The 26,817-nt window shown below is 47.1% G+C and overlaps 1 protein-coding gene across 1 annotated transcript; it reads left to right on the plus strand.

Annotated features, from left to right (window-relative positions):
- The first annotated feature begins 1,785 nt into the window (after window positions 1-1,785).
- Window positions 1,786-26,172, plus strand: ALOX5AP (arachidonate 5-lipoxygenase activating protein). Its single transcript, XM_082602332.1, has 5 exons — window positions 1,786-2,182; window positions 7,939-8,038; window positions 16,700-16,770; window positions 20,300-20,381; window positions 25,736-26,172. Exons 1-5 carry the CDS (start codon window positions 1,972-1,974, stop codon window positions 25,896-25,898), a joined length of 627 nt encoding a protein of 208 aa, XP_082458458.1. The 5' UTR covers window positions 1,786-1,971; the 3' UTR covers window positions 25,899-26,172.
- Window positions 26,173-26,817: the final 645 nt, after the last annotated feature.

The following is a 26,817-nucleotide window of genomic DNA, read 5'->3' on the forward strand; positions in this document are numbered from 1 at the left end:
AGACGCCCTGGGCTGACCATGTAGGATTCTGTTGATGCTGTTTTCTGTGTGCCTGCAGATCCTGGCGCAAACTCAGACGCCACAGACCTAAACACTGGAGCAGGAAGGAGGTCAGGATGAGCCTTAAAGACATCAGGCTGTAAGATACAGAGAATTCTTTAAAGCTGGGCATTTAAAATCTGGGATATAAGTGGTGAACAGTCACAACATGGCAGCAGACGCATCGGGCACTCCTCACCCCGCCCCTACCCTGCCCAGTCTTTCTTTATGGAACAGTGTCCCTCAACCATGTGACAACTGTGGAAAGCACCAGGTCCTTTCATTTTCCTGCCGTCTGGTGGTCCTAGGAGTAGATATCTGACCAGCCTGGGCCAATGGGATTGTCCTAATAGTTCACTGAGAAGAGTCAGCCCTTTACAGGTGACAGAACTGAAAGACATAAAACTCCAGAGTTGGAGGTGGAGGTATTTTCCACTGTGTGGAGAAAACTGGTCTGCAGAGAGAACATGGCTGCCGAGTTGTGAGAAAGTGGAGAGAGAAGGAGAGAGACTGAGACAGAGACTCCGTTTGAGAGGCCCAGCCTCATCTCCGCTCTTTTCAGTGTTTGGTTGTTCAGTTCCTTGGATTCTTTGAGTCAATAAATTTCCCTTTTTTGCCCAAGCTAGCTTGAGCTAAGTTTCTATTGTTTGCAACTAGAGTACTTTTCAAGGGGCCTGGCCTTCACTTCTGATGCACTGTCACTAAGACAGCAGAGGTCTTAGAAGGGCTAACACTTTATGGGGACCAGACCCCTTGTCTACTGGGACCTAAGCGTTCCCTGACACCTACAAATAAGATCTCGTTCAGGTGAATACACAGATCTTGCTAGTGCCCAGCCCCTAACCAATCTTGTAAAGACTCCACACGTTGTGAAGTGCCCCAGGCACCCAACGGGAGTTCTCAAGAGCATCATGACCAGCCAGGGCTGCCCTTGCTCCTGGCCTCTGTGCATCCAAGCTCCAGACGCTTGGGTCCTCCATGGACCCCCATGGACCTCTTTCACTCAAGCTGGCCTCAGCTGCTTTAGGTATGAGGCCTGTGTGATCTCTTCCCCGTGCTGGCCTCTCCCACAGCAAGATGCAAATCCTGCTGCCACTAAGTAGAGTGGCCAATGTTCTCTTTCTTTTTACTTTCTTTCTTCTTGTTGTTGTTGTTTTTTTTTCTGGCTGTGTGGCATGCGGGGATCTTAGTTCCCCGACCAGGGATCGAACCCGTGCCCCCTGCATTGGGATCGCGGAATCTTAACCACTGGACTGCCAGGGAAGTCCCCCAATGTTCTCTTTCAAAGTGAGGTTTTGATAAAAGCTCTTCTTCATCACTGCCAAATAGATGTTGAGCCTGGGATGAAGTTTGCAGAATCTTGCATTTTCTGTGTAACTTCCGAGGGAAGAAAACTGTCCTGTAAGATGCCAGGCCACCACCTCCCTCCCTCAGCAGGTTCCCTCTTACACCTTCTCTCGACTCTTATTATGATGCTGTGAAGATTCCAGGGAAGTAGCTCAGGAATTACCTCAGAGAAGCCAGCTGCAGTGGTTAACAGCCCTTCCTGTGTGGAAGTTTTCCTGGGAGACCCCCTTTCTGCTCCTTATCTAAGTTCTTTGGTTTAGTTTTAATTCTCTTGTTGCTTGTTTCCTGTGGAAACAGAGGCATCAGCCGTCCACCTCCTCATCATTCATTCATTCATCCAGGGCTTATTACTTGGCTGCTACTTTGGACCCTGCCCTGTGTCAAGTAGTTATTTTTTTCCTGGGAATTCAAGGAAAGAAAGAAAGACAGTACTCTGGACAGAGATCTTTTTGGTGCTCAATAAATAAAAAACATGCTTCACTTTTTCTTGCCTTCCTGCCTCTCTCCCGAGCCCTGCTTCTTCTGGCAGGACACGCTGAGCCAGGGTACTTTGGTGGCTATTTAAAAAAAAAAAAAAGGAAGAAGATGAAGCCCTGTAATTGTGCTGGGACGTTTGGAAATTCTAATGATGAAAGGCAGAGTCCGGCCCTCACTTCCCCTTCCTGCACAGTGAAGGCCTGGGGTGCCACAGAGCTGAGCAGTCCTTGCTGGGAGCCTGAAACAAACATGGATTACGAAACCCTGGGCGGTATTGTCCTGCTGGCCATCGTCACCCTCATCAGTGTGGTCCAGAACGGTAAGGGAATCCCCTCCCTCAGGGTAGATTTTGTTTCTAGTTGTTTGAAAGTCAGGCTTACACAGTTGTGTGTGTGTGTGTATGTACACTTTTGTCTTTATCTGTATTTGTATCTTTATTTGAATGTATAGGGGTTTGAGCCTTCCTGCGTGAATTTAGGTTTTTCCTTCTCCCAATCGTCCTTTCACGTTAATGGGGATGATTAATCATGTCTGTAGGGCCAGGGCAGCAAGCTGTACAAAACCCGTCACTGGAGTGTCTGCAATCAGCATTTTAACTATGAATTACTGTGGCCAGAGACCAGTTGGAGGGCAGGAAGGCTGGAAAGGGACAATCAGATATATGTTCACCCAGACACTGGGTTATACTAATTGCAGCTGGGCTGTCTTCACCTGTCACCTGTAGGCTAAGAAAAAGGAAACTTTTGGTAGCTCCCTGTTGGTCCAGGCTGAGTCGGGGGAAGCTGGAGGGTCTCCTCCTGTGAGAACAGACTCTTTTCATCTCTCTTGAGATGCCCCAGGCCCTGGCCCTGGTCTGTCCAGGGGGTCCTGGGCTTTTCCATAGAAGCACAGCAAACCCGGAGCAGACTTGAGGTGGACGATGAGATTTCTAGTTATTTTTGGCAGATGAGATTAAGTCTTCTTCTTTGGTGCAAGGGGGGAGGAGAGATTACAGATGGCCACATGTCTGAGTTTGAACCGCAGTCTTTCGGCCAGCCATTTCAGATAGATAACGACAGGGCACAGTGGTCTCCCTGACACAGTCCCATGAACTGAAGAGGCTTCCTGGTGGGGGAGAGACAAGTGTGGACCAGCTACTGCTTCGGGCTGGAGACTTTTCCTCCTGGGCACACAGATGATTGGGGTGCACGTGCAGCGTGTGGAGAGCACGGCCCCAGCATCACAGCCTCTGTCCCTCCCCATCCAGTCCCCCCAATTCCCTTTCACAGCGTTGTCCCACCCATGCTCGGGGGAGAAGACATGCTGCTGCCCTTTTGAAGCCACAGAAGGAGCCCTTGCCTCCCGCTCAGAGGCTTAGGATCAGCCCTGCTCCCCTCTGAGGCAGAGACCAGGGCTCCGTGGTGTGATGCAGACATCACCCTGTGAGGACTTGTTGTTTCTAACTGTTAAATGTGCCCGTGCAGGGGAACAAGAACAATGCAAATGACTTGGAAGGTAACAGCTCTACCTGTTTTCACCATTGAGTTTTTAGGCAAACACAAAGGTCCAGTTGTAGGTCCAGAACTTCTCTCTGCAATTCTAATTAACCTCGATGTTGCAGCCACAGGTCTACCTTACTGAGGGTGGAAAATATGCAAAAACTCTGGCCCCACCCCCAATTACATTTGATACCCTTTCTGTTAGCTTTAGGAACTATTTACATGTTGTTGCCAGGCATGGCGCACTTTGTCCTTGTCCCAAGACAAGGAGGTCAGTCCCCGTGTCTGTGACAGTGTTGGAGAGCTCTGCACTCTCGGTACATTGTGTGAGCCCGATTCCCCAGGGGTAGGGCCAGAGCCCACCCGCCTGGTGGAACCTCCTCCTCTGCCTCCCTGACGCTCGTTAGTCATCAAGATCTTTGAACTCGTGGCCCTCTTCCAGCTTGATCCAGCAGAACATACGTTTGGAAATGCAGACCAAGTTTAAAGTACCTCGTTCCAAGGGACCTGGACCAGAACTACCAAAGCCTGGTTTCCCAGGGAGTGTAGAGAGATGGATTTCCTATGCGTAGCATCCAGAGGGCCTCCAACTTCTTGGCCAAGGTGCCAGCAGCTTTGCCATGAAGCAAACCTGGGAAACACAGATTTAGAGAAAGTGATTTCCATAGGAAGCCAAACTAATTAGATGGGGAGGAGAGGGTGAGCTGAGGGGAGGGACCCGGGCCTCGTGCGCGGAGGCCTGAATGGTGACCGCAGAAGTCTTCTTTACAGCATCCTCAAGAGCCCCTGCTGAACACTCCCCTGACGGGGGCTCACAACGCACTGGCCTTGCCCTTCCCATTGTTAAGTGTATTGAGAATTTGCTTTGTGTCAAGTATGGTGCTGGGCATAATATTATCTCATTTAATCCTTGCACCCTATGAAATATATAGTATTATATTGCTTTGCTTTTTATTTTTAAAATTTTTTAACATCTTTATTGGAGTATAATTGCTTTACAATGGTGTGGTAGTTTCTGCTGTGTAACAAAGTGAATCAGCTATACATAAACATATATCCCCATATCCCCTCCCTCTTGCGTCTCCCACCCACCCTCCATATCCCACCCCTCTATGTGGTCACAAAGCACTGAGCTGATCTCCCTGTGCTATGCGGCTGCTTCCCACTAGCTATCTATTTTACATTTGGGAGTGTATATATGTCCATGCCACTCTCTCACTTTGTCCCAGCTTACCCTTCCCACTCCCCGTGTCCTCAAGTCTGTTCTCTATGTCTGCATCTTTATTCCTGTCCTGCCCCTAGGTTCCTCAGAACCTTTTTTTTTTTTTTTAGATTCCATATATATGTGTTAACATACGGTATTTGTTTTTCTCTTTCTGACTTACTTCCCTCTGTATGACAGACTCTAGGTCCATCCACCTCACTACAAATAACTCAATTTCGTTTCTTTTTGTGGCTGAGTAATATTCATTGTATATATGTGCCACATCTTCTTTATCCATTCACCTGTCAATGGACACTTAGGTTGCTTCCATGTCCTGGCTTAATTCACAGGTAAGCAAAGTGGAGCTTGGAGAGGTTAGACCATTGGTTGGAGGTTCCAGAGCCAGTAATGGTGAAACTGGGATTCAAACCTACTCCAAAGGGTAGACCTTTACACAGTGTATTTTGTCTCGAATTCATTCATTCAAACGCTCACTACTCAGGAAGCTCTCTCTTATATGGAACTGAAATCTGCTGCCTTATAATTTCTATCCACTGGTGTGTCTGTTCTTTGGAAAAGCTGAGACTGTGCCTGCTGCTTCTGTGTTTACAAAGTCACCTGTAACATCCCTTCTTCAATGTATCATTCCTCCTATGACTTGGTTTCCAGAGTCCCTTGTCATTGGGTTCCCCCTCCTACCCCACTCCCCAACTTGCCATGTTCTTTCTAAGATGCAGGTGGGTGTTTTCCATGCAGGGAAACTGTTCCCGAGATTCAGACACCAGTTCTGTTAAAATAACGGATGTGTGGATTGTTCTTTTGTATCACACTGCTGGCTCATACTAACTTAATGAAAATCTCAAGAGCTTTTTATGTGATCCTGAGAAAGTTATTTACCTTCTCTGACCACCAGTTTCCTCAACAGAGAGATGGAGTTACTAATATCTTCTATGTGTGATGGTTGAAGGTATTGCCTGAGATCATTAACACAGGTAGAGTAGCCAGCAGAGACCAGCATGTGGTAAGTTCTTGGTCACCGTTTGCAGCCTTCTCTCTCCGTGTCTCTCTCTGTCTCTCTGGTTTGGCCTGACGTTAGCAGCCAGCCAAGAGAAGCGTGTGAGTGGTCTTTGCACGCATAGTTTCTGTAACGTGGTCAAGGAAAATAGGAGTTGGAGTGTCAGTGTTTGGAGGAGTGGACAAAGGTGGCCCAACTCTTTCACGTTTAGCTTAGAAGGAGGGGGAGGTAGACCCTAGTGGGATACAGGACTAAGGCAGGCCTGTTTTTGTTTTGTTTTGAGGGTAGGAAAGATCTGAGTGTGTTTCAAAGGTAAAGATTAGGAGGGAAACAGAGACTGAAGGTTCAGGAAATGGGGCAAACACTGATGAACAAAGACCTGAAGAGGGTGGCAGAAGCAGCGTCAGGGTTGCAGGTGGAGGGCTAAGGCTTGGAAAAGAGGAAGGAGTTTGCTCTTGGGCAAGGAGAGGAAGAAGAGAGGCAGACTCGGAGAAGGACGGCCACGCCGTGCAGTTCGTTGCAGAAATAACCTCAGACTTTCTTATTACGGTCCCTGTTTACATGTTCAGGGGCAAGCGGTGTCACCTTGGGTTCTGGAAAGACAATGATCAGAATTTTCCACTGTATTCTATTGTAAGAAGGGACGTCCAGAGTGGACAGTTGGATACTTAAACCCTATGTAGTTGATGGAATCCCTGAAGTGAGCGTCTATGTGACAGTAGGAGCTTCTATGTGACACACCCTTGAATGCCCAGCTGGAGTTGAGTCCCAACCTCCCTGCTCCCCGGTGGAGTGACTCTGAGAAAATTATTTAACCTCCCTGAGCCATAGGGCCCTTGTCTACAAAGTGGGGACAGTACCACCCACTTCACAGAGCTGGTGCCAGGCCCAATACAGGAGCATATGTCCAATGCCTAACAGAGGGCCTTCAGACAAGCCAGCCCTGCAGCTCTGCTCAAAACGGGCACAGTTCTAGGAGAGGAATGTACTTTTGACAAAAAGGAAAACGTGAAGACTTTTATTCATGTACACAATGGATAAGGCATCCTTTTTATGTCTTTTTGAGGAGCCTAAGAGGAAGTTGATGGAAAGAAACCCTGTGAGTGGGTCCCTGACAATCACCCTTTTCCCTTTCTCACTCTTGAAATAGGAGGAAAGGAATAAAATAGGAGGGGTGAGAGAGAGAGAGAGAGAGAGGGAGAGACCTTTATCCCACCATCCCCACCATCCAGCCTGCAGATTCGGTCCCCTCAGCATCTCTTAATCCCACAAGCATCACCCTAACCAGCTCCCTTCTGTCTTTCCCCTGTCCTGGGTCTCACCCCTTTAAACACTCACCATGCTAAAGACACAGTGGCTTTCTGGCGATGCCGCTCCTCAACTTACATCTGCCAGTAACTCCTTGTTGCTCTCAAGATGGAAGTAAATTCAGAAGTTCTTAACGTGGCTCTCATCAAGGTCACGGTCATGCTGCCAAGTCCGGCAGGCACTTCTCAGCCACCGTCTTCTTCAGCCTTGGTTCACTTACTGCTTTCTCCCTGGGGCTCCCTCCGGCCACCCTGTCTGCACCCCCAGCGGCCCCTGTCGTGCTGTGCCTTCTCTTTTGTCTACAGCTTGGCACACTGTGTCATTCTAATTTTTGCATTTTGTTTACTGTGTGTGGTCTGTCTTCTCTTCTTGTATCCTCGCCAGAATGTAAGCTCCTCAGGCCAAGGCTCTTTGTGTGTTTTGTTCTCAGACGTAAGCTGAGTGTCTGGCACATGGCAAGTGATAATAGAGAAATGTCATTGAAAGAACAATTCACCACCTACCTCTTTGGTCTCATCTGTAATTGTACCAGGTTCCACTTCCCATTCCCCACCACCAATAAGCTGGATGTACTGACCCCCAGAGGTTCTTGCCTCTGGACCTTTGCACGTTCCATTACACTAGAGTGGAGTGGTCTCCTCTGCTTGCCACACTTGTTCTTCAGATTTTATCTTAAATATCACTTCCTCTAGGAATCCTTCTGTGTCCCAAACACTGAATTAAGTTGCCCCCTTTGACCCTCGATGGCTCTGTATTCTCACTCAATCTGATCTTAGCACAAGTCCCTCTGTAGTGTAATTTCTTTACTTGGTTGTCTATTTCTTCCGACTGTCGGATCCTTGAAAGTGCGGGTCGTGTCTTGCTCACCATTGAGTCACCGACACCAAATGCAGTGATTAATGGAGGGTAGCTGCTGAATAGACTTTTGCTCAGTTACATTTGATGGAGGACATTTAGGGCTCTTTAGATGTCAAGTTAAGGAACCGTCTAACATTCTAGTAAAATAATGGGATACCAGGCTCGTGAATGTTCCCCGTTATAAACCAAATCCAAACCTTTCCCCCTGGCAGGGTTCTTTGCCCACAAGGTGGAGCACGAAAGCAAGACCCATAATGGGTGGAGCTTCCAGAGGACGGGGACACTTGCCTTCGAACGGGTCTACACTGCCAAGTGAGTCCAAACCCTGACACTGCTAACTGACAGAGAGGGGGCCTGGGCACAGGGCTGCACGTCTGTCTGGGCCAACCTTCCAAAGGTGGGGGAGGCGGGGTTCCCAGGGAAGCTTGAACTTCACCTAGGAGACTTTGGGGGCACTTTTCCTCATCTTAGCAAGTGGTGGTGTGTAAAGAGAGGAAGCCGGGCTGTGAGATGGTGGGTTGGAGCTCCGCCTGTTCGGGAACCTCTCAGCCAGTCATTCAGTCGTGGAGTTGACTGATTTTCTGGGGCGTTAGTCCAGAGGGGCTGCCGGGAAATCCAGCCATTGCTCACCAGCCGGCTTCGGAAGCAACAGGCAGGACCAGCTGGCAGCTGCCTGCAGCCCCTCAGGTCCCCTTGGTGGGGTCTGGAGGGGACTCTAGTGCGTTTCCTAAGCCAGGTCTCATGGAGCAACCAGAACGGAGAGAATGGGGGAATTATGCAATGGCTTCCCCACCTCTCCTGCTTTACTTCTGAATGAAAAGCTGTTTGAAAACACCTGAAGAACTCAGTGAAGGAGGCGGGTGCTATTTGGGATGCAAATCCAACATCCATTTTCCTCTCTGCTGAAGCATTCAGACAGAGGGTTCAGCCAGCGGCCTGTCACCTGCTTCTCTGAGCCTGTGATTGGCCTGTGAGAAAGGGAGGCTGAAGCTCTGAGCTGGCCTTCAGTCTCAGTTTGGAGGTGACTTGGATGTCTCCAGAGATCCTTCCAGAGTGGGAGTCGTGGCCACACAAGCAACGGCAGGAATAGCACAAGCCAATGCAGCCCCTCGAGGCCCCTCTGTCTCCCGTGGGCCCCAGCCCCTCAGACCCAGCACTGCTGCGCAGTCTGATTCCGAGGAAATCCCTTCCTGAACTACTTACAGGGAGATTTCCATCTTAAGATTCGGACCTGCGGTGGGTTAATTCTCAGAATCCGTTGAAGAAGCGTAAGGGCGCAATTTAAGCCATATTAGATGTTCACGTTTACAGGACGTGGAGGAGAGTGTGTGCGGTGCCCGCAGCCCCTCTGTGCTGTTTGCAGGGGAGATGGGAGAGGGCCCCTCAGACACACCCACGTGCAAGAGCGCAAGAGGGGCAAGGACAGTGTCCTCCATCAGGGGTAACGCCAGAACCTCCCCGCACATGGAATCCAAAAGAACGTGAATGCCATTCTACCTGTTGGGAAAGGGAAGCTTCTTCCCGCCCAGATCACTACATTCTCACCGGCTGCCCCGTGTTCTTAGGGGCACAGCCGGGCCCGTCTGGAGAAGTGGCGCAGGGCTGCATGCGGCGGAATTTCTCGGTACCGGGTGAGAAGCTAAGTTTCCATCCTGCCGGAAATGAAGAAGAACCGGGCCAGGCCAGGCCGCCTGGTGTCTGCCATCTCCCCCAGGAGTGCACTAGCCCTGCTTCTCAGAAGACGCCTCGCTGACGCCTGGTCCCCGCTGCCAGCCTCCAGGTGGCATCCCTGACGTCCGAAGGCGCTAGAGGAGAGTGGTGGGTGATTGGTGCCGCCTGGGGGTCCCCACCGCATGGGTGCTGCCACCCAGCTCCCAAACCCACGTGACTTTCCCACTTACCCCCCCGAGAGAGGGATGGGGGGAGAGAGAGCTGTGGAGAGGTCGGAGCTTTGGGGGGAGGGGGGAGCGGAGGGGGATTTTCTGTAATTAAAAGGTTGCCCAGACACTGCTGTGGTTTTGTTACAAAGACTACTTCCTCCCTGACCCAGCTGGCAGCGCCCTGTGTGTGCCTGGGGTGGGTTGTGGACGGTGCTGAAGATCAGCACAGAGGCTGCCGCCTGCTGGCGACGCCAGGAGCCCCCGGTCTGCGTGCCCGAGCCAGGAAGCTACCAGGAAGGGCCTTATGTGATAGCCCGGTAGAAAGTCATCCCCAGTGATAGCTTCTCCAGGGGCCTCCAAAAGCACCAAAGAGGGGTACAAGAAGAGCTGTAGGGGTGTGAGAAGAAAAGAACATGTATTTTATATTGCTATCTAAAAAATAGGAAATTGAACTTTACTCAATTTTAATATACAGATTGAGAGAAGGATGTGTATATAATTTGTACATAAATACACCCGTCATAGGGTTGCATGATCAAAACTCTTGGTTGATGGGGTGTGGGATCATAAATGTTTAAAGACTGTATAAGGGGAAAAATAGCAGAAAGAATAAATGATGCTGGTGGAGTGAAAGGGCTGATGCATGTTTGTCAGCATAAAGTATGACTGTTGAGTGATCCAGAGAGTTCAAGATTTGGGGGCTGTTGGTAAACAGACGTCCCAGCCAGGTGAGGCCTTCAGCTCAGACTCAGCCTCGGTTAGTGGGCTGCGCTACCACCCATCTCCCTCGAGGGCAGAGCTGAGTCAGGGTTTGAGAGTTAAAAGGATCTCGACCTTGACTCTGTCTTCATGTGTCTAAAACATAGATCAAAGTCCTGTTCCCAGCACAGCCAGAGCCGTCAAAGTTTGATTTTTGGAGAAAAGTCTCAGTTAACTGACCTAAGATTCTTCTCCATGAGTGTGGGTGAGCACAGGTTGTGGAGAGAAGATGGGTCTCTGCAGATGTGTCATTTTCCAAAATGTGACCCATAGATTACAAGTTCATGGGCTGTTAACAGGTGTTAAAGAAAAGAATAAGTTCTGTACAGCAAGACTTTTGAGAAACTTTAAAGTACTAAGACACTGTGATTCTTGGTTCTATAAGAAGGGGAGGTCTTATTTAACTACAGACACCCCTCCTTTTTTTTTTTTCTAGAGCATATCAAAGGTTTAGTGTTTCACAAGATGCAGTTTGGTAAATGACACCCTGAGGTCCCTTCTCCCTCCACTGGACTCACTTCCAAGTAGCAGGGACTTATACCAGGGTTGCAGGATTCTTCAATATACATAAATCAATCAATGTGATAAACCATATTAACAAATTGAAGAATAAAAACCATATGATCATCTCAATAGATGCAGAAAAAGCTTTTGACAAAATTCAACACCCGTTTATGATAAAAACCCTCCAGAAAGTAGGCTTAGAGGGAACTTACCTCAACATAATAAAGGCCATATATGACAAACCCACAGCCAACATGGTTCTCAGTGGTGAAAAACTGAAACCATTTCCACTAAGATCAGGAACAAGAAAAGGTTGCCCACTCTCAGCACTATTATTCAACATAGTTTTGGAAGTTTTAGCCACAGCAATGAGAGAAGAAAAAGAAATAAATGGAATCCAAATCAGCAAAGAAGTAAACTGTCACTGTTTGCAGAAGACTTGATACTATACATAGAGAATCCTAAAGACGCTACCAGAAAACTACTAGAGCTAATCAATGAATTTGGTAAAGTAGCAGGATACAAAATTAATGCACAGAAATCTCTTGCATTCCTATACACTGATGATGAAAAATCTGAACAAGAAGGAAATGCTCCCATTTACCATTGCAACAAAAAGATAAAATACCTAGGAATAAACCTATCTGAGGAGACAAAAGACCTGTATGCAGAAAACTGTAAGATACTGATGAAAGAAATTAAAGACAATACAAACAGATGGAGAGATATACCATGTTCTTGGATTGGAAGAATCAACATTGTGAAAATGACTATACCACCCAAAACAATCTACAGTTTCAATGCAATCCCTATCAAACTACCAATGGCATTTTTCACAGAACTAGAACAAAAAATTTCACAATTTGTATGGAAGCACAAAAGACCGTGAATAGCCAAAGCAATACTGGGAAAGAAAAATGGGGCTGGAAGAATCAGGCTCCCAGACTTCAGACTATACTGCAAAGCTACAGTAATCAAAATAGTATGGTACTAGTACAAAAACAGAAATATAGATCAATGGAACAGGATAGAAAGCCCAGAGGTAAACCCACACACATATGGTCACCTTATTTTTGATAAAGGAGGCAAGGACATATAATGGAGAAAAGACAGCCTCTTCAATAAGTGGTGCTGGGAAAACTGGACAGCTACATGTAAAAGAATGAAATTAGAACACTCCCTAACACCATACACAAAAATAAACCTAAAATGGATTAAAGAACTAGATGTAAGGCCAGACACTATAAAACTCTAAGGGGAAAACATAAGCAGAACACTCTGACATAAATCACAGCAAGATCCTTTTTGACCCACCTCCTAGAGAAATGGAAATAAAAGCAAAAATAAATAAATGGGACCTAATGAAAGTTAAAAGCTTTTGCACAGCAAAGGAAACCATAAACAAGATGAAAAGACACCCCTCAGAATGGGAGAAAATATTTGCCTATATTTTGAAGCAACCAACAAAGGATTAATCTCCAAAATTTACAAGCAGCCTATGCAGTTCAATATCAAAAAAACAAACAACCCAATCCAAAAATGGGCAGAAGACCTAAATAGACATTTCTCCAAAGAAGATATACAGATTGCCAACAAACACATGAAAGAATGCTCAGCATCACTAATCATTAGAGAAATGCAAATCAAAACTGCAATGTGGTATCACCTCACACCAGTCAGAATGGCCATCATCAAAAAATCTACAAAGAATAAATGCTGGAGAGGGTGTGGAGAAAAGGGAACCCTCTTGCATTTTTGGTGGGAACGTAAATTGATACAGCCACTAGGGAGAACAGTATGGAGGTTCCTTAAAGTACTAAAAATAGAACTACCATATGACACAGGCATCCCACTACTGGGCATATACCTAGAGAAAACCATAATTCAAAAAGAGTCATGTACCACAATGTTTATTGCAGCTTTACTTACAATAGCCAGGACATGGAAGCAACCGAAGTGTCCATCAACAGATGAATGGATAAAGAAGATGTGGCACATACAACAATGGAATATTACTCAGCCATAAAACGAAATGAAATGGAGTTATTTGTAGTGAGGTGGATGGACCTAGAGTCTGTCATACAGAGTGAAGTAAGCCAGGAAGAGAAAAACAAATACCGTATGCTAACACATATACATGGAATCTAAAAAAAAAAAAAAAAGGTTATGAAGAACCTAGGGGCAGGACAGGAATAAAGATGCAGACATACAGAATGGACTTGAGGACACGGGGAGGGGGAAGGGTAAGCTGGGACGAAGTGAGAGAGTGGCATGTCCATATGTACACTACCAAATGTGAAATAGATAGCTAGTGGGAAGCAGCTGCATAGCACAGGGAGATCAGCTCAGTGCTTTGTGACTACCTAGGGGGTGGGATAGGGAGGGTGGGAGGGAGATGCAAGAGGGAGGAGATATGGGGATATATGTATATGTATAGCTGATTCACTTTGTTATAAAGCAGAAACTAACACACCATGGTAAAGTAATTATACTCTATGTTAAAAAAAAAGAAGAAGATAAAAGGTGGTAAAGACAATATAAAGTTAAACATTTTAATACTGAAAAAAAAAAAGTGGCAGCCCCGAGTGGGACCCAGGCTTTGTGACTTTAGGGACCACACGAGTGACCTCTAAGGTCTCTAAAGGCAGCTCTATCACTGACCAAAGGACAAAAGCTGCTTGAGTTCAGCCCAGCAGCGGCCCTCTGGCGAGGAGGGGCATGTGTGCACGCAGCTGTGGATGGAAGATGTGTCAGAGGTCCTGGATGGGGAGAGGGACTGGCTTGAGCCAGAATGGAGGTTAGGACTCTGGGCGTATTCTGGAAATCCAGAGAAGAGCCCATTTTCTTAGAGTTGGGAGAATTTCATTCAATTCCAGGCAGACTGTGTTGTACCAGGGCCCATGGTGACTTGATATAAGAGGCAGGAATGATTGAATGGCTGATCTAATGCCACATCACTAGACACTTCTCTCTATGAGCACATCCCTTGGACAATAAAGAATTTTTAAAAATTTTGCATCACCCAGACAAAATCACAACTTCAAAACAAACAAAACAGAAGCTTGAGAATGAGAGGAAGCAGGGGAGAGCTTTGATATTAATAGATTTTCAAACTGTTGGAGCGTTAGGTATTAGATCCCATCAGACATGGAACATTATTCAACTAAAGAAAGGAATTTTCTCTCTAGTTTTCTGAAACTGGGAGATGGATCTTTTCTCAGTCCTGAGTCTGCAGTTTTGTGTCTCTAATGAGGTGTAAGAATAGACGTGATGCATTTGCTTTGCGGCTGCTACAGTTATCACTTTCGGGCTTGTTACTCAGTAAGTGCTTCACCCCAAATGGCAGATTTGTAAGGGACTCCCGCCCTTCGGAGTTCTTACTGTGTCCATAGATCATTGGAAATCCTGGGTATCCAGAGCCCCCAGCAGTGTCATCTGGGCTCTTCTGGCTCTCCTGTGTCTATCCAGGACAGGGTACATTGGTTTCTTACCTTTTCCATTTGTTAACTTCTCCAGTAAAGGATTTTTTGACCATTAGAAAGGTCTGAAGGCCCCTGTGACCCAACCTCTGGGTTCTCTGCCGGGGACAGCCCAAAGGCTGGTCATTCCAGGGTTCTCAGTGGTACCAACTGAATCATGAGATCCTATCGGTTTGAACGAGGCTTCAAGGCTGATTTTTAGGGAACTTTATGAGAAACAGATCAGGAAGGATCCAGATGAAGAATCCAAAGAAGGAATTTGGATAAAAGGCCAAATGTAATTTGAAAATTGCATCTTTGCTTTTACCTATACAGTTCGAATTACCTTAGACCAGTGGTTCTAAAACTTGAGTATGTATCAGAATCACCTGGAGGGCTGTTAAAACTCTTGCTGGGTCCGCCCTCAGAGTTTTTAATTCCTTAGGTCCAAGGAAGGCATTAACATTTGCATTTCCAACAAGTTCTGTGGTGATTCTGACGTTGCTGATCCAGGGGCCACACCTTGAGAACCAGTACATTAGACCATCGACTCTTAGAGCTTAAGTGGATCTCAGAGTTATTCTGTATCAGTCTCTTAGTTTTACTGGTAAGGAAACTAAGTCCAGAGAGATTGCTTTGCCAGTGACAAACAGCAGGTTAATGTCAGGTGGGGGACGAAATCCTAGTCACCAAATCCTTCCCGCTCTATTGCATTGCCCCTCCTCTTTTGAGTCTTCTTGTGTTGTGTTTCCATGGACGTGCATATTGATTGTTCTGATCTAGGCTGTAAACTCAAGAGAACACTTGCTGTTTGCTTTAGTGCAGGCATACCTCTTTTTATTGTGCTTCACAAATACTGTGGATTTTTTGTTTTGGTTTTTTTTTTACAAATTGAAGGTTTGCAGCAGCCCTGCATTGTCACATGATGGTTACCATTTTTTAGCAATAACATTTTTAAATTAAGGTATGTACCTTGTTTTTTAGACATAATGCTATTGCACATATATTGGACTACAGTATAGCATAAACATCACTTTTATGTGTACTGGGAAACAAAAACATTCCTGTGACTTGCTTTATCCGGTATTTGCTTCATCGTGGTGGTGTGGAACTGAACCCACACTATTTCTGAGGTGTGCCTGTAGAGTCGAAGAGATAACACACCTGGTTTTAGAGTCGTACTGACCAGGCTGTGAATCCTGGCTTTGCTACTCTGTAGCTGGGTGACCCTGGGCAAGTTATTCAACTTCTCCAAGATTCAGTTTCTCATCTGAAACATGAGACTAATTGTGGTAGGCCGAATAATGGCCCACAAAGGTGTTCACATCCTAATCTCGGGAACATGTGAATGGGTTATGTTACATGGCAAGCAGGAATCAAGGTTGCTAACCAGCTGAATTGAAGTTCAATTTAAGAGATTATTCTGGATTATCTGGGTGGGACCCAATGTAATCACAAGGGTCCTTCAAATGTTGAAGAAGGAGGCAGAAGAGTTGGTGTCGCAAAGAAGACATGATCAGACATTGCTGGTTTTGAGGTTGGAAGGGTCCACAAGCCAAGGAATGCAGGCCATCTCTAGAAGCTGGGAAAAGCAAGGAAACAGAAGCGATGCATCTCCAGAAGGAATGCAGCCATGCGGACACCTTCATTTTGGTCCAATGAGACCGATTTCAGACTTCTGACCTCCAGATAATCAATGTGTCTTGTTTTAAGCCACTGAGCTTGTGGCTAGTTGTCCCAGCAGCCACAGGAAACGCATGTAGTCACCATGTATGCTCACAGGATTGCCTGAGTTTAAAGGAGACCAAGGGTGTAAGACACCAACACGAGGGTGAGGACTGAGCCCTGCACAAAGCCATTGCTCCAGCAGCAAGATAACGCCGGGAGCACCAGCTTTGCTGAACCGACCCTGGTCCCTCTAATGCTTGAGGCTCGCCTTGCCTTCCTCAGCCTGGCCCGCGTGTCTGGGCTGACTTGTGTGTCTGACCTGAAGGTTTCTTAGTCGGGTCCCTCTTCCCTGCTGCCCCGACCCTGACTGCCGCCCAGCCCTGCTGTCCGCGGCGCTCACTTTTCAATTCCAAGAAGCGCTTTGGCGTAACCGGGAACAGGAATCCTGCCAAGGCGAGTCCATCAAGAAAGTGGGTCTCCGATCGGCTTCACCGAGGAAGGGAGCGGATGGATTCCGAACACGTGTCAGCTTTACACACACCACTGTCTGTTTCTGACATCTTATCAGGTAAAGGTCAGTGGAATTATGAATGGGGTTTGTGCTGTGCGCGAGAGTGATTATTAATTCGGGGTTTCAGGTAATTTTCAGACTGCACTGCAGTAACGTGTCTTCTGATGTTTCCCCTTGTGTATTTATTCTACAGCCAGAACTGTGTCGATGCGTACCCCACCTTCCTTGTCATGCTCTGGAGCGCCGGGCTCCTCTGCAGCCAAGGTAACCCAGGCTTCTTGTGTGTTCTCTTTCTGAAACATGATGCATCACCCGGAGATTCGAGTGCATGCTTTTTGCTGAAAAGGCTTTGCCTGCCCTCCAGCTCCAATCCATGAAGCCCTGGAGAGGCGAGACCCTCCGGACGCCATGTTTCAGCGGGCGGGGTGCCCGCGCGGTGCCCTGCGGTAATGCAACGCTAATGCTGCCCCCCTGGTGGCTGGTGGAGAGTGGCTGCGCTGACAAGGGTGGTTTAAGGCTAAATGTGACTCAGAATCCTTAAGCAGTGTTAACTCAGATACAAGGGCATTCTAAATGAGAACGCCCGAGGGGTCTATTCTGGGCCAGCTGTCACTTGGCTGTCCTGCTAATGGGCTTCTGCATGTGGTCCTTCGTCGGACCAGGTCTCCAGCCTCCCCGGTTCTTAGCAGCCCACGGTCTTGACTTCAGCAAGTTGACACCCAGAGTTGATTTAAAATTAAATGGAAACCCGAGTGGTGGGTTTTTTTTTTTTTTTGGACCGTGCCACGCGGCATGTGGAATCCTAATTCCCAGACCAGGGATCGAACCCGCGCCCCCTTCATTGGAAGCACAGAGTCTTAACCACTGGACCGCCAGGGGAGTCCCTCTGTGGTATTTTTGGTCCCCTTTGGAGACTGGCACTGTGTCTGGTGAAGGCTCGGCATGACCTGGCCGGCTTCCATGCTGTGGCCCAGTGGTGCGTGAGAAAAGGCCACTAGTGTCCTCTGGCCTTCACTCATTCTATAAAGTAGGTAAAGTGGATATTATTTCCCCCTGTTACCTTTGAGGACCCTTTGGTTCAGGGACATAAAGTGACTTTTTCAAGGTTGCTCAGCTCAGTAACAGAGCCAGGATGGGAGCCAAGGTCTTTCCGGCTAAATCCTGGATTTTTCACAAGTATCCTCTTTATTTATTTCTATAAAAATATACATTGAACACCTACTATGTGCCAAGCCCTGTCCCTGGATACACAGCGATAAATAAAACAGAGATGGTGGTGAAGCACACAGCAGTTGGCGAGATGGACCATAGAAAATAAATGAATGGATAAATTTTTGCCAAGAGTGAGACATGCCATGAAGGAAAAGAATAAGGTGCAGTGAGAGAGAAGAGAGGTGAGGGATGGTAGCAGAAACCACTTCAGGAATATCATGTGCGCTGTAAGGCAGTCAGTAAGCTCACTCTTTATTTCCCACTTTCTGTCCTCAGTTTAACAAGAAACATGTCTGGCATCACTTGAAAAATCAAGTCAAACTACACTTAGAGTAGGAGTGATGATTCCTTTTATGCCTTAGACGATACTTGATACAGGTGAATCTGGAGTTGTTCTGGTTAGTTAAATACAAAGGGAGTTGGAAGGGGTTTCAGGGTCCTGGAAATATGCATTTTCTGCCAAAACAAGTGTTGGCATTGCTGGGAGACAGAAGTGTCAGTCACCCCTGTTCAATAATCATCACTTCCTATGAATATGGTAGATTGTAGAATTTTTTAGGTGAAAGGAGCCCCAGCCCAAACCCATCACTTTACAGAGCAGGAACCCAGACCCCAGGAGAACTTGCTCAAACCTGAGAATTTTAGACCCTAGATTTGAATCCACGACACCTCTCCTGGTGTTCCAAGCAGCCCAGGTCCACACCAGAGGTGGGCACCATTCCCTGCATATGGGTGATGAGTTCAGCCACTTGGCACCCTGATTTCTTTTAGGTCATGTTCACCTTAGCTCCCAGTGAAAGAGAGATGGGCCGGTAAGTTAGAGCATAGCCACCTGGAAGGGACCAACCAGGAAAGACTTTGTCCAAGGCAAATTGTGAATTGTGACAACTTTGTGACCTTCAGAGAAGAGAGGATCGGAGACCAGAGTACCCGGTATGCCTCGGGCAGTAGGTGACACATAAAAAGTGCTCGGTTAATGCACTTAATTTGGTATTTGAATAATGCTGGGGGGTTTTCACAGAGCTTTTATACCCATGCTTCTGTTTCACCCGCATATTAATTTCTGATAGGTAGGAAAGCTGGAATCAGCCCTTTGTCCAGATGTGGAATGAGTTAAGCATTAGCTCCAGGTCGTAATAGTCCTGGTGGGGCTGGGTTTCCTAACTCTCAGCTCCAAGTGTTCAGGACTCCATGGGGTTATTTGGCTGGAATGCAAAGGGCATTTCTTTCCCCAGAGATCTTTCCTGAACTGTAACAATTGTTCAGAAAAGGTTGCGCATCGCAATTCCTGGAGGCCCACAGGTGAAGGGTGTACTTTGAAGAGAACCAGCTTCAGAGCAGGGCTCTGGGTTCAAGTCCAGCTCTCCTCCCAAACACACACACACACACACATTTACAAGCTGACAGTCTTACACAAGCCCCTTGGCCAATGGAGCCCATGTTTCCACATCTGGAAATAGAAAAGATTATATCAGTCATGTGAAAAGGATTCAAATTAGATGAAGGGTTTGAAAAGACTTTGTAAACTACACCGTGATGCCAATACAGGGTAACATGACTATTATTATTTTTTTTTTATGTGAACATAATTTTTTATTTCTCTGAGATAAATGCCCAAGTGTACAGTTGCTGTACCATATGGTAATTCCATGCTTAGTTTTGTAGGAAATTCTTGAAGTCTTTACCAGACTAACATTTCACATTCCCACCAGCAATATGTATCCTCATCAGTGTTTGGTGTTATCATTATTTTTTGTTAGCCATTCTGATAGGCGTGTAGTGATGTCTCATTATAGTTTTAATTTGTGCTTCCTTATAATGTCTAATGAGAGTAATCTTCATGTGCTTTTTTTTTTTTGCCATTTGTACACGCCCTTTGCTGAAATATCTTTCATGTCTTTTGTTAAATTTCTAATTAGATTGTTTCGTTTTATTTTTTCTGTTGAGTTTTTTTTTAACATCTTTATTGGAGTATAATTGCTTTACAATGGTGTGTTAGTTTCTGCTTTATAACAAAGTGAATCAGCTATACGTATACATATGTCCCCATATCTCCTCCCTCTAGTGTCTCCCTCTCACCCTCCCTATCCCACCCCTCTAGGTGGTCACAAAGCACCGAGCTGATCTCCCTGTGCTATGCGGCTGCTTCCCACTAGCTATCTATTTTACATTTGGTTGTGTATATAAGTCCATGCCACTCTCTCACTTCGTCCCAGCTTACCCTTCCCCCTCCCCATGTCCTCAAGTCCATTCTCTACATCTGCATCTTTATTCCTGTCTTGCCCATGGTTCTTCAGAACCTTTTTTTTTTTTTAGATCCCATATATATGTGTTAGCATGCGGTATTTGTTTTTCTGTTTCTGACTTACTTCACAACATGACTATTATTAAAGACCTCAGGTTTCTTCCAGCTGCAGGCTCTTTGCTGAACTTCACATCGGCCCCGACTGGCAGAAGCTGAGGCCTCTGCTCAATTTGGTGACCAACATTGATTGCATAATGACTGTATTAATATTGGGTTAACTTAGCATGCTTTGGGGTCAGCGACACTAACACGAGGTGTTTTCCTTTCTCCACTTAGCTCCTGCAGCTTTCGCCGGACTGATGTACCTGTTTGTGAGGCAAAAGTACTTTGTTGGCTACCTGGGGGAGAGAACGCAGAGGTAGGCCACTGGGACTGTTTAAGAACCGTGCAGGGAGTTGTACTTTTCCAGCTGGAAGAGTGATCATTCACAACGGTATTCTGTCTACCATTTAAGGCCCTGTGGGACCACTCAGGGTGGGAGGGCAGAGGTCGACTAGGGTCCCTCATCCTTTTCTCCCTGAGCTTTGCTGGTTCTGAAATACAGCTGGGGCCCTTGACTAGTTTTCCCATTTAAAAATTCCTCCACTCGGTGCTGGGCTCACAAAGGATGCTTTAACGCATTCTTTGCAACCCCACACCCTCTACTCCCACCCTGCAGAGTCTGGGGCTTGAATGACGGTCTCTGTCTGGCTTCCCAAAGCCTCCAGTGAGTGAAACATTTCATTGTTCGCCTAGAGAAACGAGAATGAAAGCTTGCACCTTGTGAGGAGCTCTCTTGAGTAACAGATCATCCGGGGACCCTCAGAAAGAATGTTGAGACAGTTAGATGCGCTAGCAGGCATCAGATGGAGCCAGTGGATAGAGTCACCCCTGCGCTGCTTACAGACGTTGCCCAAAGCGGCAACTGTACTTTCCCTAGACCTGGGTTGGGAAGACTGGATTTTAGTAAAATGAATGATAATACTTGAAGAAGAAATGTTTGAGTTACAATTTCCACCAGTTCCTGAGTGATCAGAATTCCTGATGGGCTTTGAAGGCCAGGAAGATGCTCTGGGAGCTCCGCCCACATGCTGACCCCAGCCTCCCGCTCCATGTCTCTCCCTTGTGTGGCTTCACTTCTCTCTGACTCTCGCAATAGCGCCCCCTCTAGTGGATAAGGGACTCTCCGTTCAGAGAGCCTCCTTCGGCGGTGATGAAGGCAGTGCCATCCCAGAAGGTCACCAGGTGAAAACACTGCTTCTGGGGAACCTGGGGGCCTGCAAAGCTGAGTGATTTCGGGTGGTTGGATGGTCAGCTGCAGCCGGAGAGGAATGCTGGTGCCCCAGCGAGTCTCCTCCAAGCTCACCTCCCCCTCATTCCTCTCTAGCGACGTTTTTATTTATCCTCTAAACCCACAACTCCATTACCTCTCACATCCTTATCAACGCTGTCCTCAGTGATATTCTTTATCCTTCTTTATCCTGGAAAACCTCTATTCTGCCTTTCCCCAGAGGTTTACCTGTTGTCCAGAGTCGAAGGCGGCAGAGTAACTATCAGTGAAATGAGGGGCCCTGCTCTCCCGGCTGGCTCTCCCAAAGTCCCATCTTCCTCCCCCAAAGTGCCAGGAATTCAGCCCAGTCACTGGTCTCCTCTGTATCCGTCACCACTTGCCTGAGATTTTTTTTTTTTTTTTTTGGCGGTACGCGGGCCTCTCACTGCTGTGGCCTTCCCCGCTGTGGAGCATAGGCTCCGGACACGCAGGCTCAGCGGCCATGGCTCACGGGCCCAGCCACTCCGCGGCATGCGGGATCCCCCCGGACCGGGGCACGAACCCATGTCCTCTACATTGGCAGGCGGACTCCCAACCACTGCGCCACCAGGGAAGCCCTTGCCTGAGATTTTAAAGTTGCTTTAATTTTTAAATTTTTTTGGCCACGCCGTGTGGCTTGCGGGACCAGGGATTGAACCCGGAGCCACGGCAGTGAAAGCATGGAGTCCTAACCACTGGACCACCAGGGAACTCCCTTAAAGTTGCTTTAATTCCAAGACGCTCTGTGGGACATGATGAAATATGCCCATTTACCCACAGGCTCTTTTCATTTCAAAGGTGGTCACTACTAGGGAATGAACAAGAATAAACAACAGGATATAGACTTAAAAATGGACACATCTCCGGACCTCATTGAAATGAGGCCTATGCTCTTAAATCCCTCCCTGGTCTCCCCCATTAGGTGGTAGGAGGAAGATCCCATCGCCCCTTAGCCCACGGTCTGTGCCAGTTCTGGACCCTTCTCACCACCCCTGCATATGCATTACTAATCATCATGGGGCTCCTTCCCGCCGAGACCAAGCATGGCCTCACAATACTTTCTCAACACAGTGTTCTGGGCAGTTGTCATCGGCAGAAATGATATACACTAGATGAAGTGTCTGATCCTAATTTAGACCAAAATATAGCCTGAGGTAGCAGTGAGCCTGAGGGCCTCTGTGGTCATGTCAAGGGGATTTTTTTTTTTTCTGTGCCGTGGGGCATGCCAGATCTTAGTTTCCTGACCAGCGATCGAACCCATGCCCCCTGCATTGGGAGTGCAGAGTCTTAACCGCTGGGCCACCAGGGAAGTCCCCAGGTCAAGGGGGTTTTTAATTCTGCCTTCTAGAAACTACTTGCTAATCCATCTTCTGTTGTGGACTCCTCTCCTTCCCCCACCTTCTGTCCCTGGGCTGTGTCACCCTTGGACTCTGCAGACGCCTTAATGCCCTCCGGACCTGCTTTAGTTCTTGGCTTCACCAACACATGGAGGTTACTGCTCAGTGAGCTCCTTCCCCAGACCTTTCTCCCTTGGGCTCTAGATCATCTCTTGGGTCTGCTCCCTGCAGAAGTTCCAGTGTCATTTTTGGTCCAGTGGGTAGGTAAGTCACTCCTTGAGGTATCTCCCTCACCAAAGCTTCGCCTTCCGGCTTCAAGCTGCCCTGCAAGGATTTTACATCTCCCTCCTTTACTCCTAGAAGTTATGGCTCTTATTCTCAGTCCTTCTCCTGACACGGTGACCCCTTTCTCCCTGTCCTGATTAGGTCATCAGTAGCATCCTTAACGACACTGCAGTGTAGGATGAATTTTAGTTTCTTCCCCTTTCATTCTGAGCTACTATCTGGGCCCAAACTCAATGGCAGTTGGCATGATGTTACAAGACTCTCTGCCTTTTATCACCCGCCTTGCATCTAGGCTGCTCTATCTGTTTGTCCCTCAGAGCCCTGTTCCCTGTTGGAGCTCCCACTAAATTCCTCTTTGCAATTTGAAGTTCTCAGCTCAGAGCTGGTTTGGGCAAAGATTGGCTGCGACTCGAGGCCTGTGAATTCGGGTTACCCAAGCCCACCTTCTCCTCATTGCCCACGCCCCCCTCGTTCACTCAGCATCATTCAGGACCTTTACTGACCACCTGCTCTGAGCAGGTACTGTGTCAGTTGTGAGGTGATAACAGTAAGCATGGCAGAGACCTGGCAACCTCCCAGAGTCAGGGGCACCGTGCAGGACCCCAAATATTGAGCTTACAGAAATGATAATGGACACGGTTTTCAAAAGCCTATCTCCAAGCTTGAGACTTAAAAATACAGTGAATGAAAGGCCGGAGCTGGGGACCCCCCTGTTCACACTTAGCCCTGCACATGGCAGCGTGCTGAGTTCTTGTCTGGGAAGAGTTACAGCACCATAGACCCATCTCCTTAGGGGAGATACGCCTCGAATCCTTAGAAATATCCTACCCAAATCAAGAACACCACTGTTTCATCAGGAGGTACTCCTGTTTCATCCTTCACCACAGATTTATCTTGAGCACGTTCTGAAATAGCTTCACAAATCACTTTTCCTTGTTTCTGTAATGAGCATATGGTGGCCTCATTCATGTGATAAATCTGAGTCACTACAATATTTGACTTTTAACAATTTAATTTCTCAGAAGCCTCTATTCTCTGGCTGAAAAATAGACTCCTTTGCTTTCTTTTCAATTCCTTATCAGCATTAGCAGGCAATTCTCTGTATTTGTCTTTGAGGACCACCATAACAAAGTGCCACAGACTGGGGGGCTTAAACAACAGAAATGCATTTTCTCACAGTTCTGGAGGCTGGAAGTCCAAGACGAAGATGTCAGGAGTGTTGGTTTCCTCTGAGGTCTCTCTCCTTGGCTTGCAGACAGCCGTCTTCTCCCTTTGTCTTCAGTGGTCTTCCCTCTGTGCATGTCCATGTCCTCACCTCTTTTTATAAGAACACCAGTTATGGTGAGTTAGGGTCCACCCCAGTGACCTCATTTGATCTTAATTACCCCTCTTTAAAGACCCTCTTTCTAAATAGTCATTCTGCAGTACTGGGGTTTAGGAACTTCAACACATGAATGCAGGGGATACAATTCAGCTCATGACACTCTCTTTTGGGACCAAACTTTTTTTTCCCCAACAAAGAGCTAGAATGTGTCACTTCATGAGCAGGACTGTGAACAGGAAACCAAGGAGAGAGGAACACAGCCGGCTAAGGAGCTGGCAGTGCCTCCCAGACTTTACTGGGCCCAGGAGTCACAGAGGGAGCTTGTCAGTGGCACAGACTCTGACCCAGTGGATCTGGGGAGGGACCTGGGATTCTGCATTTCCAACAAGTTTCCGTGCTGCGGGTCCACGGGACACTGTGGGCAGCGAGGACGTTCATACTCAACGGTGGAATGATTTTCAACTTCTCGACACAGGAATATCAGGAGTTGCCTTATGAACCTTGGGGGTCCCTTTCAAAAAGATAAAATTTCTAATGTCGAACCTATGGATGCCACATTCTGCTCTCTGACTGTAGCAAACAAGGGCCAAGCAGCATTAAGGCATCTGTTTAGCTGAGCTGGCTGATCTCAGGGAGCACCCCTGATTGCCACAGGGGCCCCTCGCCGGGGTCTTTACTAACAGCCTTAGAGCTCACTTGGCTGGACTTTCCAAACATGCCAGTGCTGCACATATGGACCAGCCACAGCCATCATAGGAGGATGCTGCAGGGGAGAGAGGAAGCCAGGGCAGCCCCTGTGCACAGCTAGGTGGTTACATGTCACTGGGGAGACGCCTCCTGACACCAGCTGATGCTCTGTCTAAGTGGCTTAGGATTTCGAGCCTCTGACAGAAGGCGAGGAAAAGTCTCCCTCCCCGGATTCACTTAGATTGTAAGGGCCTGCCTTCCAGCGCTGGGGGTCGGCCCTCTTTAGTGCGAGCGTGAGTTATTCCCAGGCAGCCTCAGGAGACTAGATGGAGCCCTCAGAGGCCAAAGCACCTCTTAGATTCCACCAGCCTTCTTGGCTCATTGAAACCATCCTTCTCACATAGAGGCACTGAAAGTCCTGCATTCCACACATTGGCCAGCACAGCTCCTCTTAGGCAGCCCATGGGTTCCCAGTCCCCGGTCAGAACCCTGCTGACCAGCAGAAGCCACCACCTTCATGCCATCCAGGAGCTGGCATTCCGATGGCACAGAGAAGCCGGAGAGAAGAGCCCTAATGGTGATGGGTTTGAGGTTCCTTTAGCTTGGTTTTGAAATAGATTCAATGACTAATAGTAGCTAAGACACTTCCATCCATCATATGAAGTAAATGGAGCATTCTAGAGTAAAAGGAGCTGTAATTTAAACCCGCTGTATCTCAAAGTGATAATATTTTTTGTTAAATTGGTATCATTTGTGCTGCTTCTACAGTTTTCTATTTACTTTCTTTCCAGCACACCTGGCTACATATTTGGGAAACGCATCATCCTGTTCCTGTTCCTCATGTCCCTGGCTGGGATAGTCAACTATTTCCTCATCCTCTTTTTCGGAAGTGACTTTGAAAACTACATCAAGACAGTCACCACCACCATCTCCCCGCTCCTTCTCATTCCCTAACTGAATTCCGGGTGGGTGTGCTCAGCTAATCAATACCTAGAAGCCATCATAACTCAACCCTTTAAACGATGCTGTAAATCTGATGACCCCCTGGGCTTTGCAGCTTGAGTGAACCTCACTTTTCCTGGAAGAGAATATCTTCATGTCAGCTCCACCCTGGAACATGATGGTGGCACCAGATTTGCTCTTCAGATCCCGTCTGTGTGTTTCTTACTTATCCTGCTTTCCGAAGATGTTTTGTGACCCGATTTATGTTTTCCTAAAATAAAATGCAGACACATATGTGAGGCTGGTGGTTGAGTTTTACGTGGGTAAATTGCTACAGTTGAATAACTGCTTTGTTTTCCTTGACCTTAATGATGATGATAAAAAAATACGCTGTCTTCACACACACACACACACACACACACATACCTGGAAGGTCACCAGTGGTCAAGTGTGATTATCTCTGGGTGAAGAGATTTGGAGTAAGTGTTAATCTCTTATTTATATTTTCATGTATTATTCGAAAATATTTAAGTGGCAAAAAATACCACTAAACAAAGAAGGAGACAGGACACAACTGAAGGCTGCCTTTTCCAGGTTGGTCTAGTGTTGCCCCTGACCCCCAGCATAGCACCCTATGCACGTGTCAACCACAGCAAATCCATAACACAATGTCAAGGTGTTTTTAGTATGTGCCACCCATCCCCACTAAACCATCAGCTCTTGAATGTTCCTATTTATTTTGCTTTTCCTGTGCCAAGCTTAGAGGCTGGCACATAGCAGGCATCCAATGGCTCAGACTATTTGGGAACTCAAAAATTAACGTCCTGTATGGTGATGTATCGTAGGGGACAGTAGGCGTGAGTCGTATGAGATTAAGATTTTTTTCTAACAGTTTTAATGAGATAAATAAATTGGGGATAAATGCAAAAAC

Source organism: Mesoplodon mirus, assembly GCF_964341445.2.
Source record: "Mesoplodon mirus genome assembly, chromosome: 17".
NCBI classification, from domain to species: domain Eukaryota; kingdom Metazoa; phylum Chordata; class Mammalia; order Artiodactyla; family Ziphiidae; genus Mesoplodon; species Mesoplodon mirus.

Excerpts from the sequence above, each read along its gene's own strand:
- ALOX5AP (XM_082602332.1), top strand. The coding sequence starts at position 1,972 with ATGAAGCCCTGTAATTGTGCTGGGACGTTTGGAAATTCTAATGATGAA. Across the intron at positions 16,771-20,299 it reads CGGGCTCCTCTGCAGCCAAG|CTCCTGCAGCTTTCGCCGGA; the intron begins GTAACCCAGGCT and ends TTCTCCACTTAG. Across the intron at positions 20,382-25,735 it reads CTGGGGGAGAGAACGCAGAG|CACACCTGGCTACATATTTG; the intron begins GTAGGCCACTGG and ends CTTTCTTTCCAG.